General features: G+C 49.3%; 1 protein-coding gene across 2 annotated transcripts; it reads right to left on the bottom strand.

Annotated features, from left to right (window-relative positions):
- Positions 1–1,619: 1,619 nt before the first annotated feature.
- On the bottom strand, positions 1,620–5,494 carry Phlda3 (pleckstrin homology like domain family A member 3). Of its 2 annotated transcripts, XM_074048657.1 has the most exons (4): positions 5,309–5,494; positions 4,983–5,233; positions 4,006–4,774; positions 1,620–2,270 (listed from the first exon to the last, which is right to left on the bottom strand). In XM_074048657.1, exon 3 carries the CDS (start codon positions 4,445–4,447, stop codon positions 4,070–4,072), a length of 378 nt encoding a protein of 125 aa, XP_073904758.1. In that variant the 5' UTR covers positions 4,448–4,774; positions 4,983–5,233; positions 5,309–5,494; the 3' UTR covers positions 1,620–2,270; positions 4,006–4,069. The 2 variants fall into 2 exon arrangements, with proteins under 2 accessions (XP_073904758.1, XP_020038749.1); XM_020183160.2 differs by lacking the exons at positions 4,983–5,233; positions 5,309–5,494 and having other exon boundaries at positions 4,006–4,827.
- Between the last annotated feature and the right edge of the window lie 10,241 nt (positions 5,495–15,735).

The raw sequence follows: 15,735 nt of genomic DNA, 5'->3' as shown, positions 1-15,735 counted from the left end.
CCGTTTACTGGATGTGAGCCAGAAGCCTATTCTGTGCCAGGGTCTGTGTGAGGGTCTCAAACAGCAGCGCAATTTTGAGAGCCTGGGATTCTCCTAGCCAGGGGAGAAACCAAAGCTGACTTTGGGCATACTTGGAACTGACAGGGATGAGAGTATCACAAAAATAGGGAGTGCCAGAAAGCAAAGCCTGCCTCTCTTCCCCCATCAACCTGCCCTCTGCCCTTGACATCCCCCGCTAGTGGTACCCAGGCTGCCCTTTGCAGCCAGGCTCCCACAATGGTCTCTCCCAGCTCTGAATGGAGGACTTCCTCCATTCTCTTCCTGCCTTCTTGAAGCCTGCTCTGACACCAACTGGAGTTGGTTTATCTCCCCGCTAAGCTCTGGGCTCCTGATGCAGGGGTTGGACCGTGCCTTTTTTTGTCTCCACCTCCAAAGTGGAAAGCATAGTGCCTGCCCCATAAGAGGCACTTAGTTTCCTAAATGATTGCACCTTGCATTCCAAACCCATCTGCTCCCCAAACACACCCCCATTTCTGAATGCCTGGATACCTCTTCTTTATGCTCGAATTCTCGCCATCAATCACCTTTGGATTTGCTTGAAATAGCAAGGATTGTTTTAGAGACTGCTGTTTTATAGGTGGGTGGAGAAGCTTATATAACTTGCATCAAATAAATGCTGCCATTCTACCCACCTTCTGGGAGTTTTCTCCCAAAACTCACAGCAGACATTATCAATTGATCATAGCACACAGCCCTCTGGTTTAGCCCAGCTCTTTCTCAGCACTGATCTAGGCTGACATGGAAGATGCTATTTGCCACAGTGGGACTAACCTATCCATGGGATAGTGGCACACCCTAATGAGACAATAAATGGAATATTTGTAAAAGTTCCTTTGTAAATTATAAATTCATATTCAATTATGAAAATGAAGTTCACATCTCAGATGAGAGCTGCTTCTGAGGATTGAGAGCCTGGAACATGGGGCAGGGAAGTTTTGATTAGAAGGCAGGAGAAAATCTGAAAGAAACAGTTGGAAGCACAAATTGGTTATTAAAGAGACTTCAAGTCATTGAAGAGGAACATTTAGCCTTCTTGCTCCTTCCAGAGACTCTGAAGAAAGTCACTGCTCTGCAGCAGGGAAAGTTGGACATGGCAGATGACAAGGGAAAAGAAGGCAGAGTAAACTGTTGGCTACCATGAGAAAATCACAAGGGTTATCCAATCAGCAGTTCTAACTCAGAGCAGCTATTTCTCTGCACCTCAGTTTCTCCCATGCTGAAATGATTCCTTTTAAGCCATCCAGTAAGGTTTACTATACAAACATATGAGCCCGTGTGTGTAAATGATAGGGAAATAAGTTCTCCCCAAATATTTGAGCTGCCTCCCAGGATGGCAGGCAAAGGAACCTCCTGTAGAGGAGACATGTATAGGGACTGAGTTGGCCATTGTGATTCCCTCAGTCATACTGAGGCCCTCTTTCCTGAGTCCATGTCTTCTGGGGTTGCAGGCCTCCCCTGACCCCAGCTAGTTTTCAGAATGGGCTATAAATTGGGATAGAGGGGGAGGGAGAGCGGCTCCAAGCCCTGAGCCTTTGTTGTCAAAGAATTTCACTCAGACAGTGGTTATTGCCCTTTGCTGGGCATCTTCATTTTGGAACAGGCATGAAATGGTAATGGCCAAACCCCCACCCCACCCCCCACCACCTCCAGGCCCAGCATCACAGTGGGGGAAGATGGGGAGAGATGGGGGCAGAAGTGTGCAAAGAGAGGGCCTGGATGGGTGGGGGTCCCAAAAGGATCTAAGCAGCAGGAGACCCCCCAGTGTGGGCCTCAGGCCCAGCAGCTCCCCCTCCTCAAGCTGAGTCCAGAGGCTATCCCAGGATACTTGTCCTCTGGATGCCAGGCTGGCCTCCTGAGTCCTGAGGCACTGGCTTGGTACCCCATGGGGGACTGTCCTCTTCTGGGCATGGCACAAAGCCAGGGGTTAACAGCAGTCTGCAGAACCAGAGGCAGAACCATATGGAGAGAGCCTTCGATGCCAGTTCTTCACCATGATATGTAAGGAGGGGCCTGTGCTTAGAAGCCCCTAGGCTGGGCATGATAGTCTGAGCGTCCAAGAGCTGAATCTTCATCTTCAGCCCTGTGTGGCCTTCTTCCTTCTCTCCTGGCCCATCCATTTCTTTAGCACTGATGCTTTGTCCATATGTCCACAGCTTCTGACTTGCCACATGGAACACAGTCAGACCCCCAGCAACCAAAAGAAGTAAAAGCTGGTGAGAAAGAACAGTGGTTAGAGCAGCGGCAATGCTGGATCAGAGTATCTAGTAGGAGGTGAACATTTCACACCAGAACAAACAGAAAATAATGCAGCCATTCCTCATTACCTATAGGGGACTGGCTCGGGATGCTCCATGAATATCAAAATCTACATATTCAAGTCCTTTATATAAAATGGCATAATCTTTGCATATAATCTATGCATACCTTCTGTATACTCCAAGTCATCTCTGTATTATTCATAATACCTAATACAATTATGTATGTATTATGTAAATAGTTATTCTATTGTATTGTTTAGGAAATATTAACCAGAAAAAATCTGTACATGTTCAGTGTAACATTTTTTCAAACTATTTTCAGATAGTTGGTTCAAAAATTCAACCAGGGTTGGTTGAGTCCACAGATACAGAGGACTGACCATTTGCACAACTGGATGCAGTCAATGGAATCTGCTTCCTCCCAGCCCCGCCCCCCAGGACTGTGGGATAACTAGGGTGGATTCACTCTCAGTCTATCCGGTCTGCCTTACAGCCTGCCTCTCAGTCAACCCTCACCAATGTAGGAGGGAGTGAACAGGAAGATCAAAGAAGCCTGGCACTGGCTGGGCCCCAGGCTCACTGGGACTCTACTTGTTGGAACGGACAAGGTGTAGGGCAAGTTGACCAGGCCGTGTGGGAGGTAGAGTAGGGAAGAGGAGTTTGTAGGTTTCCACCAGAGAACTTAAGCCCTGAGTGGTAAAACCTTTCCTCAACCCTGCTCTCCGTTCCCGTGGAGAAGGAAGGGCATCTGGGGAAGAGGGGTATAGAGCTAAGTGCCAGGACTTCTAGGTTCTATTCTTGGTCCCTCCCCTGAGCTGTCCTGACCAGAAATCAATCCACCACCACCACCACCCTTTGCCCTGCTGCTCAAGGATTAAGACATCGCAAATACCAACTCATGGCCTGATTCAGTACCCACCCTCTCCCGCTTCACCACTGCTCCACCCCCTTTTCCAGCATCTCCTCTGGCCCCTGGCCCCTTGGCTGGCACTTATGGGAGGGCAGGACCATCCTCCTCGGCATCAGTGGCCTGTGCACCGTGTGCCTCATCCATCCCCAGCTCTCCTGTCCTCTCAACATTTTACTCAGTTCCAGGAACCAAAACTTACTGTCCAGAATGGCTGGTCTCAGACCAGACCAGCCAAAGCCTCCACTGAAGCCCCAGCTTGGGAGCTGGGCCTCCTTGGTTTTGTTCTCAACCACTGAGATCTCCGTCTCTAACTGAAGATGCCTTTCTGTCTCAATTCAATGTTCAAACTCTATAACAAGCGTTCATCCTAGCAGAAGGAAAGCCAGGTGGATCCCCACCCTCAGATCCCCCCAGATCCCAGAAATCCACAGTCCAGGAACCCTACCCTGGTGGGGATGGGAGGCCCAGAGCCTCCACCTGTAGACAAGGCTCAACCAACCTGTAGAAAGGCCCATCCCTCCTGGGGCTCCCATTTTCCTCTTCACATTTGGGTCACATTCAGGACCCTCCTGTCTGGCGCCCCAGGGGAAAGGCCAGCTCTGTTCAGTTGGTCATCAGTTCAGGATTCTCAGGCTCAAACTTTTAGGCCCCAGTCCTCTCTCTGTTGGCCCTAAGAACCTTCCCTAGAATTATCCAGCTTTGAAGGGGCATGCTGGTGCCTGATGCTCTCCGTAGGGGACTGGGAAAGGGAGGAAAGAACAAGGGCCCCAGGCTTACCTGGCATGACCTTTGCGCACCGCAGTGGTGGGGAGCATGACGGCAAGATGGTACGTCTTGTGGTTTAGGACACGAGGGTTCCGGTCCCAAGGCTTTGCCGGGCCCGCACTGTCTGGATGGCTTGTTGGTTTTTGAACTTGACCAGGCCCAGGGTGATCTGGGCATTCCAGCCCGGGTCTTCAAGGGGACAGCGGAAGTCGATCTCACCGCCGCCCTCCGTCACTAGTGTGAAGTAGATGTGGCGCCCAGTGCTCTCCACGCACTCCACGGCCTTAATGCGGGCGAAGCTGAGCTCCTTGGGCCGGCCACCCGTGCCCTTGGCCTCGAAGAGCTGCAGCCCGCGCTCGGTGAGCACGCAGCGCTTGCGTTTCCACAGCTGCAGCAACCCACCGCTGCGCTTCTCCAGCACGCCCTCCTTGAGCACAGTCGCTGCCGCCGTCATGGGAGCCCGAGGTTCCGAGAACGCTGGAGGCTGCGGCGGGCGCGGCGCCCCTCCAAGCTCAGCAGCGCGGGATTCCGGCGCCCGGAGGTGGCGGGCGGTGCGTCCTGCCCACCTGCGCCCCGACGGCCCCGTGCGCCCTCCCGATTCCTCTGGCTGGGCAGTGCGTGCGGGTGCGCCCCGCCCGCCGGGCGCCCGCGGACCGCTTCAGCCTGCTCGGGTCCCTCCGCACCGCTCAAGCCGTCCCGCACGCCTCTGCCCGGTGGCCCTGCGCCTCCCCGGCACGCACGCCCCGCCGCTCGTTCCCCTGGGCTCCGTCTGCGCGCTGGGCTGTGGATCCCGGGATGTGCCCTTACATGTTCCGCAGCTCGCCTCCTGCGCCGCCCGCCCGCCGCGCATTCCTACCCCGCCCTCCCTCCCTCCCCCGGTGCTGCGCCCCGCCCCGCCCCGCCCCCCGCGGCAGGGTCCCCGGGGGCGGGGCCGCAGCGGGACTCCACCACCCTCCGCAGGCGCAGGGCGGCGGAGAGGGGCTACTTACCCAACAGCCCAGCCTCTGGCCTGCGGGCTGCCGCTTCTAGGAACCACAGCATCCAGGCCTTGGATGAAGAAGGAGGGCAGATCGCGTCTGTTAGAGGAGCGAAGTCACTGCTTGTGAGGAAGTGGGCTTGTTCCGAGGTCGCCGGTTGGCACTGGTTGTACCGTGTACGGTGGGCGTCAGACAGCTGAAGGTTGTTTCCTCCGGGGCCTCAAGGCCATGTTTGGTCCCCCCCACTCCACGGGCACATGTCTCTGAGCAAGGACCAAGGAAAGGCTGTTCACAGCTTGCACAACCCACCCCCTCCCACTTTTATCCTGTTCTCTTACCAGGAGAGTAGCCGGTGCCAACTGGGGAGAGACCAGCCTTACACTGTGGCCTCTAAGTAGTGGCGGGAGGGACAACCTCCACGCCCCTCCACCCTGTCGCTGCCTGCAGTCCCCTCCCTGGCATTCCTTGTGGCTTCCTCTCTGCGGGTTCTGTCACCCCTTGTCCCTACTCAGAGAATGGACTTCTTCCTGGACAGCAAGCTTAAGAGGACAGGGAGGGGAAAGACTGCTCCCTCTTTCCTGCTTAAAGAGCCCTGCGTGAAGACCAGAGAGCTTTACAGAGTTGGCTCCAAGCCTCACTTTTCCCCCTTGATTGCCCTGTCCTGCCTCTCCGTGCAACTTCGTTAGCCCTCCATTTTCTCATCTGACTAATGGGAGGACTAATCTAGTCTCATCTCACGAGTCTGATGTGATGAGGAAGGTACAGAACACTTGTGAAAGCCCAGAACAGTTATTCCTCCTGTCTCCCAACTGTTAATTCCTTTAGAGAAGGACTGAGATTAGGCCAGACACTGGAAGATGGCTCTCCTGGGTCCTCACCTGCCTAGTCTTGATCAGCTCCTCCAAGCCAAAAGTCTAAAAGTCTCTCTTTCTCTCTCTCTCTTTTTTTTTTTTTTTTTTTTTTGCGGTACTGGTTTAAACTTGGGGCCTACACTTTGAGCCACTCCACCTGGCCTTTTTTGTGATGGGTTTTCTCAGGATAGGATCTTGGGAACTATTTGTTCATACTGGCTTCAAACTGTGATCATCTTAATCTCTGCCTCTTGAGTAGTTAAGATTACAGGCATGAGCCACCAGCACCTGGCTCCAAGGTTTCTTAAGAGCCTATTCCAATGAATGTTAATACAGGTTCATAGTTTGTTCTGGAAATAATGATACATGATCACAGTAAGAAAATCTCTTTGTACTAGGGCTGGGGACTTGGTTCAAGTGGTAGAGTGGCTGCCTAGCAAGTGCTAGGCCCCGAGTTCAAACCCCAATACCACCAAAATGCCCCCTCCCCAAATAAACTCTTTGTACTCACACTGTGTTTCAATCCTCGATGAGCAGAAAGTAGCAGGCTCAGGCAGGGTTCAGCTGTGGGCCAAGGATGAAGGAAGGCAACCATCAGCTTCCCATTCTCTGCCCTGCACATGTGCACAACAGGGGATGGCTAACTCCTAACTCCCAGAATGCCCCTCCAGGACAGGGAGAAGACAGTGCTGTAAAAGAGAGGCAATCCAGATAGGTGTCTGCCTTAGGGACCCCTGCCTGGCAGTCCTGCCCTGCTGTGGCTCTTCCCTCCCTGACCCTTGCATAGGAATCTCCTGAGTATACATGTGCCAGAGTCCTGCCATGTCTCACCTTCTCTCCTGGAGGAACTGAACTACAGACCAGGCCCTGCCCCTCACTCTGTCCCATCTCTCACTTCCTCCTCTTCCCTCACTGGGCCCTGGCTTCATTCATGCTCTCTCAAGTTCCAGATTAATTCACAAGAGCTTTAAAGGGGCTGACAGAGTGGGTTAAGTGGTAGAGCGCCTGCCTAGCAAGCATGAGGCCCTGAGTTCAAGCCCTAGTATTACCAAAAACAACAATAACAACAACAATAAAAACCCAGTTACTCCACAAGGGTTTTAAAGTTTACACAGCACCTTCCCATATTTTAGATTCTTGTAACAGATGGGTAGTATAATTTTGCTAATTTTTCTGATGAGAAAAAAATGAGAGAGATCAAGAAACTAAACGAAGTCAGACTGCTTTGTAAATGAGAAACCCAGGATGAGTATGTGTGGTGGCTAAAAGGACCCAGAATCTTTTGATGATACCACACTGCCTTTCCATAGGCAATTTGTATCTTTTTACATGACCCACCCACCCACCCTTTTCTCTTCAGCTACTGAGTGCAGAGCTACAGGTTTTTGGACACGGGGAAAAGGCAAGAAACAATGAAAGCCAAAGAGGGCCATGGAAGGAAACTCAGCAGGACATACTCTGCTGCTGGGAGGGTCTTTACTAACTAAACATTCATTTCCCAACACACCACCACATCTTCCTAGTGGCCGGAATCAGTTCTTGAAACTTGAGAGTCCTGTCCTCCAGTCTCATGACTCATTCCCCTAGCAGTGGATCTTTTCTGAGACACTGGGAGACACTGGGTATCAGAAGATCATGAAGCACTCAAGAGCCATGGGGAGCAGGGTGCTGAGGGGCTGGTGCCCCTCACCTCCTGAGAAATAGGAGCTCCAACTTCGCCTGCATGGGCTACTCAGCCAGGGCAGTGCTGGGCCCTAGGGATTCTTACTGACTTGTTGACTCCACATCAGACAGATGGACAGAATGTCTTCTGTAGCAGCCCAGAGCTGGCTCCTCCCTCTGCCCACCCCAAAGGGAAAGCTGATCTGCACTGTTAGTCTGTCTGAGTCCAGCTGGAACTGGCCAGACTCTAAAATGGCCCCAGGGAAAAGCAAGCTGGGAATGGCTCTTGCTAGGTCTGAGCCACCCCACCCTGTATTGGGAGGAGGGGGAGACCACATGGAGAAGAGGGTTCAGGTAGAAAGAAAGATGGGAAGAAGGTGGAGTAGGGGCAAAAAACAACAGAGCTTCTGTTTTCTATAATATTTACTTATGTTTAGAAGTAATAAATTGACAAAAATAATATTGAAAAAATATTGAAGATAATTTTATTAACAAAATAGAGTGTGTATTAACACTGTAAAAAGTAAAACCAAAGAAAGACGATGTCACTCCTTTGCTTAAAATCCATCAGAGCCTTCTCATCTCACAGTGTGTCAATCAAATGTCAGTGGTACCACCTCCAAGGGCCCCTGGGACCAGCCCTTACTGTCTGACCTCACCTCCTGTTACTCTCCTCTCCCACCCTGGCTCCAGACACACTCCTCACCATCCCTCAACTCGCCAAACTTCCTTCCTCAGCGCCTTCACACTTGACCTTCTCACTGTCAAGAACATTCTCTCTTGCCCACACCACCATCTGGTTCATTTCTTCACTCCCCAAAGCTGTTTGTTTAGACTTCTTCCCATGAAGTGACAACCCAACACCCTGTTTCAAATCTTAACCCCTTCCCCACAGGTATAAATACATTCTCTCTCCCTTCCTGCTTGATTTTTCTCTGTAGCAAATATCACCATTTATGGCTCTACTTTTTTTTTTTTTTTAATGTATCGTCTATCTCCTCTGCTGGAAGATAGGCTGTATGCTGGCAGAGATTTTGATCTGTTTTCTTCACCCTGGAGCTCAGCACCTAGAATGTTGTCTGGTACACAATAGTACCTCAATAAATTGTTGAACAAGTGAGTGAAATGATGACAAAAATAGTAGCTGACGAAACTTGGGAGATGAAAAAAGATAATGCAACAGTTTCCTTTTTTTCATTATGGGGAGTCAAAAAATGCTAGCTAGAGCTAATGGGCTAATAAAAACAGATCTAAATTTGTTGTCTAAAATAATAATGGAAACTATAGATGGCTACAGGAGCTTTTTAGGGCTGTGAGACTATTCTGTATGATGCTGTAGTAATAGACAGAACATCCAGTTGTCAAAGCTACAGACTGAGTAACATTAGAAGTCAGTCAAGTTAATGTAAACGATAGACTTTAGTTAATAATAAATGTGTCAATATTGGTTCGTTAGTTGTAGCAAGTGTGCACACTAACGGAAGATGTTGACAATGGGGAAACTAGGGGGTCAGGTGAGAGAGAAAGTATATGAGAATTCTGTCTGGGGCTGGAGGCGTGGCTCAAGAGGTAGAGGTGCTTGCATAGCAAGCACAAGGCCCTGAGTTCAAACCCCACTACCTCCAAAAAACAAAACTCTGTTCAATTTTTCTGCAAATCGAAAACTGTTACAAAAATTAAGTGTATTCATTAAAAAACAAAAGTCAATAGTTAATGCGGTACCTCCAGGAAAGGATGAGGAGGTAAAATAGAAACCTTAAATTTTCATCATTCATCATTCTGTACTACTTGAGTTTTTTTAATCCCATGCCTGTACGGTTTCCTGCGAAAATCTACTTACATGCATGATACATCAATATTTGTGAAGTGGAACATTTTAAAATAATGAAACTGATCTATAGGTCTCATATTTCAGAGCAGTAAGTGTATTGTGGGTACAACACCCTACTTGAACGAAAGTCCCCTTTCGTTGTATAGGTTATATCTGGAAGGATTCACACTGACATGTGGCCTATGGAACCTCAGGCTACAGACAGACAACATGAGGTTGCTTGTCACTTTTTTTTTTTTCTTTTCTGAAACAAGGTCTCTATACATAGCCCAGGCTGGTCTCAAACTTGTGATCCTCCTGCCTCAGCCCCTCTCTCCCCCAAGTGCTAGGATTACAGGCATGTGCCACTATGCCTGGCTTACATATATTTTAAAAATAAAATGTAAAACTCAGGGCTAGGCCTGCAAGAAGGGGCTGATTTAGGGTCTGGATGGCAGTCACTGGCCTCAAGGCATTCATGACCTTCCCCATAGTAAACCTCGCAAAGTCTCTTGGTGTGGGGTGTAAGCACCATGGCAGGCAGACCCTGGGCTGAGCGCTTCCTGTCTCTACAGTCCTCCCCTTCCCCAGACTCAGGAGACAGAAAGGGGAAGGTTCCCTCCACTGGCCCCTGAGCATCAGTCCCAGTGTCCCTGGCAGCTGGGGTTGGAAGGCTTGTCTAGGCTGCTTGGGTTTAACCCCCAGTCTAGTAATGGGCTGTGTGGTGTGGGCCAGTGCTTCACAAACTGCCACGTGTAAAGAGATCCCCCAGGGATCTGGTCAGTGCTGATTCAGGGAACCCAGTAGGTCTGGGGTAGGACCTGAGGCTCTACATTTCTAGAAGCTTCCATGTAATGCTGTTGCTGCTAGTCTACGTACTTTAGATAGCCAGGGTCTAGAACAATGGTTCTCAAAATGTTATCTAGAACCAGCAACATTATAAAAGAAAACTCTAGGCTCCACCCCAGACCTACTGAGTCAGATCCATGGGTCTGTACTTTAACAAACCCTGCAGGAGGCTGCCTGCATATGACACATGCAAGCCACTGATGTAGGGGAGGGAGCTAGGCTAGGGGACCAGTACTTCAGTGACAGCCCCAGCTCGGTGACACTTTAGACACTCACTTCCCTGCTCTGACCTTGGTTTCCTCATCTGTAAAGCAAAAGCTGTGTGTGAACTGTGAAGCTCTATCTTGCAAATTTGGTACAGATTTCCAGGAAAAACTGGGTAATTGATGGGGAAGGAACTCCCCATCTAGGCAAGAAAAGAACATTGCTGCTCCCTCAGCCTGTTCCAAATTCCTGACTCATCAGGCCAGGAAGCTCCTCCTTGCCTAGATGGAGCAGGAAAAATGGGTCTGCTCACACACAGCCCTGCCTGCCCAGTCTGTCTCTCCCTTTCTCAGCTTCTGCACCCATCCCGGGTTGGTTCTCCAGTTGCTCCCTGCCTCCTCCTCCACCCTCAGCTGCCCTCTCCCTCAGACTTTTCCTGACCTGCTTGCACCCCTTTGATGTACAACCCTTTGTTCCAGGGCTTTGGGGTTTCCTCGGATCTCTGTTTTTCTAAAAAACCAACCCAAGTTTCAAGTCTCTAATGACTGGGGTTTTATGAGCACCATTGCGACAGACGGCAAGTGGGTAGTAACTCTGCAGCTGACCCGCCCGGGCTTGCTTCTGGGCCTGGCTCTCTTGCTGGAAATCCCCTCCCACGCTCAGCCCTTTAATCACTTTCCAGCCCAATAACTTTCCTGATTCACCAGGGATCCCTTTTGTCTTGAGAGCGCCCACTGCCCCTCTCTGACAGAGTTGAGTCTGGACTTGAAAGGCGTTTGATCCCAGCTTGGGTCTGATGGAGATTGGACTTGTGGGCTCGGGGTTCAGGTTGGGGCCTGCAGAATTTTCCCTTTTCCCATGCAATCTTGGTGTCTGGGTGCTCAAGCTGCTGGAGCAGAGGGGTTGCCCCAGAATAACCCTCAGGGACACTGGACCAAGGACACTAGACCGAGACTGACTGAGGCTCAAGGAATTAGAGAACTTCATCATCCTGCCAGTAACAGCTAGGCAACCTTCAATACAACAATTGTTTCTGCTCAATGGCTTTCTCTTCTCTTTTAATAACAATAAACAGGCTTTAAATGCAACTGATCCAGTCAAGCACCATTTGATGCTAGAAACACATTCTGAAAAGTACACTGTTAGGTGATTTTGCTACCTGTGAACACCACAGATGCACGGACACAAACGTGGATGGTTTAGGTCAGTCACTTAACATAGCCACGAGATGCAGGAAGCTGCTGCTGTTGTGACACAGTGGACTATTTACAGTTAAGTTTTTTTTTTTTAATAAGTAGCAGTGCACTCTAAAATAATTCAAAGTATCATAAATACCTATATCACTAACAGTCATTTATTATCACTATCAGGTGTTATACACTGGTTGTAATTGTATGTGCTGTACTTCTGTACATGCAGTAGGTTTGGTCACACCAGGATCATCACCACAAATGTGTGCAATGCATTGTGCTGCAACATTATGACGACTGTGACAAAACTGGGTGATAGGGTTTTTCAGCCCCATTATAATCCTATGAGACCATCACCTTGAATGTGGTCTGACATTGACTGACATGTTATGTAGTGCATGACTGTATTCAAATATATTTTGATTGCAAAGATTCAAAATGTGACAATATCCTTTCACTTAGTGCCTCCAGCCCCAGAGCTGACAATCACTTAGCTTGGTATGGGTCTTGCCAGACTTTTGTTTGCTTTTCACACACTTGCACCCAGAATAAGTATAAAAGAGTTTCTCATTGGTAATATGGGATCCCATGTCTCTTCCAGCTCCGATATTTTCTGCACTTGAGTGTGACTTTTCTCAAGGGTGGCTCTTTTGGGCTGGAGGTGTGACTCAAGTGGTAGGGCATCTGCCTAGCAAGCGTGAAGTCTTGAGTTCAATTCCCAGCACCACCACCACCAAAAAAAAAGAGTGGCTCTTTCTCTGTGGAGAGCAGACCTTAACAGGACTTCCCTGAAACCACAGGGGTGGGGAGATACAAAGAAGAAGACAAATGGAAGGAAAGAGAACAGTATCAATAGCAGTTCCTTCTAGGTCAGGGGCTTATAAATGATTTTTTTTTTCCTGCCTAGGATTTTCAAATGTTTCACCAAGACTTGCAAATGTTTATGACTAGCACTTTGGCAACAGGGATGTTCTTATGCATTTTCCATTGTCAAGATCAGTCAGAGAAGGAGGCTGTTAAGTTAGTTGTATAGCTTGAGACCAGGGTCAAGGAAAAATTAACAGATAACTTGAGCCAATGAAGGTAGAGAGGCTTATGGCAGATTCTTGGAAGGGATCTACCGGGAGATTCATGGAATCTTTTCGAGTATGTCCTGTTGTATGTGCATTAAGTGCTCTGTAAGCCACGCGCTGAGCTACGCAGTAGGTGCATGGATGAATCAGAGATCTCTTCATGGGACTGGCAAACAGGGGGAGATGGAGTTCATATCCTCAGGGAATTTCCTCCACTGCCCCCCACCTCTCAGCAAAGTGTTCTCTCCTATTGAAGGACTCAGAGGCAAATATTAGATCTTCAACAGGTCATGAGACTGACATTGAAGAAACATGTTCTTCCAGTACCGGAGAACGCCTGGACAAGGTGGCATTCCCCCCCATCACAGCTGGACAATGTTGTGCTACACTAATGAACTCTTCCTAAACTCAATAGCTGGATCCGGCAAAGACCACATTGCTTATATCGGATGTTCCACTCAGGCTGCCAGGGATATTCTGCTCTTTGTGGGACTCACTGACCTAGGTTGATGGATCTGTCTTGGCACCTATCTCAACACTCTCTGCAAGGGAAAAAAGGATATGAGGACTTACACAGAAGCTCTTCAAGAGTGCTGCACAATCCTATAATCCCAGCACTCAACAAACTGAGGCAGGAAGCTTACAAGTTCAAGACCAGGCTGGGATATATGGTAAGACCCTGTTTCAAAAACAAAAGTTCTATGGAAGAGTGACATGAATCACTTTGATGTCAATTTAGACACCAGAGGAAGCCACATGGCCACATCTAACTACAAGGAGGAGAAATGTAACTTTGCCATGAACCCAGAAGATGGGGCATATCTGTGAACAGCCCTAAAGGACTAAACAGTGTGGATGCCACGGGACCATGCGTAACCCTCAGGAGGCAGGACCATGGAGACTTCTCTTCATGCCTCTTATCAGGAACAAAAACCCTCTGGGCCCAGACCCGAGCCCTTGAACCCTCTGGGGAAGTCAGGCTGAGGTCAATAGGGTGGATGTCTAGAACGCTCAGGGGCAGGTGCTTCAGAAAAGACACCAAGAACCTGTCCAGGCATGGAAAATGCCCACTAAGGCTTTATTCACAGTAATCTGCTTCCTGAATTTTCATGGCCTTTGGGGTGAGTCTTCTTAGGCCCATAAACTCAGAACATCAGAGTTGGGTGAGCCTCTGAAGCCTGACTGCTCCCGTGTGGTCCCCAGGTCCGAAGTATCAGCACCACCTTCCCCTGGGAGCTTCTGAGAAACATCCAGTCTCAGGCACCACCCAAAACTACTGAACCAAGTCTGCGTTTTACAAGATCCTGAGCAGATGCGTCTGCACATCAGAGCCTGGGAAGCTTCCCTACAACTAATGGAGGCCAACGTTTTCATTTCGCAAACGAGGCACTGACACCCAGAGGGGGTGAGGTGGGCCCAAAGTCACACAGCTGCTTCCAATCCTGGCTCCACCATTTGCGAATGACTTAAAAATTCACTGAATCTTGCTTTCCTCTTCTATGATAAAGGGTTCTACAACCACCTCCTAGTGCTTTTGTGAGCATTAAATAAAACAGCATCTAGACCAATGCCAGGCATGTAACATGTGCTTACTAAAAAGCTGGGAGTGTAGCTCAGTGGTAGAGTACCTGCCGAACAAGCACAAGGCCCTGAGTTCAAACTCCAATACTGCCAAAAAGAAAGAAAAAAAGAAAAAGATTCATGTTTGCTTACTAAATGTTAACTATTACTAGAGTTCTAGCTCATTGTTCGGAGGCCACTCTGCATAGCTCTTAGCACATGGCAGTTTCTTTATGGACAGCGTTGAGCACAGCTATGCAGGGATGAGACCTGGACCCAGCTGCCTGCAGGCAGATCCTGCTCTGCCATTTGATCTTGAGCTGGCTCCCAAATTAGTCTTTGGTTGGTGGCTCTAGTTTGGTCATTTGTAAATGATCTGACCCTGTGTCATAAGGTTATTATGAGGATCAAATAAGTGACTATATTTAAGTCTTTGAACAACCTATGGCACAGAGTAAGCCCTTGAAGTGACTGATCAGTCTCCCAACTGTCTCATCAAGGGTGGGCTGGGGAATATGGTCCCCAGGCAGGGTACTGGTCTTTACCACAGGAAGCTGCTTTTGTCCCAGTCACGTATTACAAGTTCCCAGCCTCCTTTTTTTTTTTTTGGGAGAGGTTGGGGGTGGGGGGGGGGAGCCTCACACAAGTCAAGTGTTCCACCACTAAGCTACATTACCAGTCTCCTCTTTCTTCCTCAACTGAGGAAATGGACCCCTGAGGCCAGGTTTGTGCAGAAGGGGAGCAGTCTCAGGCAGCTGTCTTCAGGTCTCTGCAACACTGTCAGCAGGAGAGGATTAGATCTGTCTGGGTAATTCTAAGGGACGGAAACAGGAAGTTCCAGAAAGTTCTCTCCAATCATTAGAACTGTTGGGAGGCAACCCCTGTGGCCAGGTGGGGGCTGAGCTGAGCAGCTCCAGGTTTAGGCTCTCGGACCTGGCTAAGCTTGAATCAGAATCAGCTCAGGCTCTTTTCAAATACAGATTCCCAGGCCCTGACCTGGACAACCTGATCAGAATCTCTAGGTGGGGGCTAAGAATCCTTTTTTCTTTTTCTTTTCTTTTTTCTGGACTGGGGCCTTGAGTTTTACCACTTGAGCCATGCCTTCAGCTCTTTTTGCTTTAATTATTTTTCAGATAGGGTCTCACACTTTTTCCCAGGCTAGCTGCGGAACAGGATCCTTTATCTACGCCTCCCTCATAGCTGGAATTACAGGGGTAAAGCATTGCAACCATCCCCTGGGAATCCATTTTAAAAGTGCCCTGCACCAGTGGTTCTCATAACAAGGGGGTGAGTTTGGGAGCAGAGCCAGAGGGTGAGGGAGGGGGCCAGAACCAGCCAGCAATTAATCCTCAGGTGTGCCTCACTCTGCTCCATTGGCCATCACCATCCTCACTGGGTCTATATCTCTATGTCACTGGACTCAGGAGGACTCTGGACTCGGGGGACTCTAGCCTCACTGGGTTTCTGCCCTCTCCGGAAGTGACTGTGCGCTGGATTCAGCGATTGCTCTCAACCTGAGTAGTTCTAACACACCCAACACAAACACACACACACACACACACACAC

The sequence above is a fragment of the Castor canadensis genome, chromosome 11, assembly GCF_047511655.1.
Source record: "Castor canadensis chromosome 11, mCasCan1.hap1v2, whole genome shotgun sequence".
NCBI lineage: Eukaryota > Metazoa > Chordata > Mammalia > Rodentia > Castoridae > Castor > Castor canadensis.
This window is presented reverse-complemented; position numbering and strand designations above follow the sequence as displayed.

Bases quoted from the DNA above. Each gene is read 5' to 3' on its own strand.
- Phlda3 (XM_074048657.1), bottom strand. From the start codon at position 4,447: ATGACGGCGGCAGCGACTGTGCTCAAGGAGGGCGTGCTGGAGAAGCGC.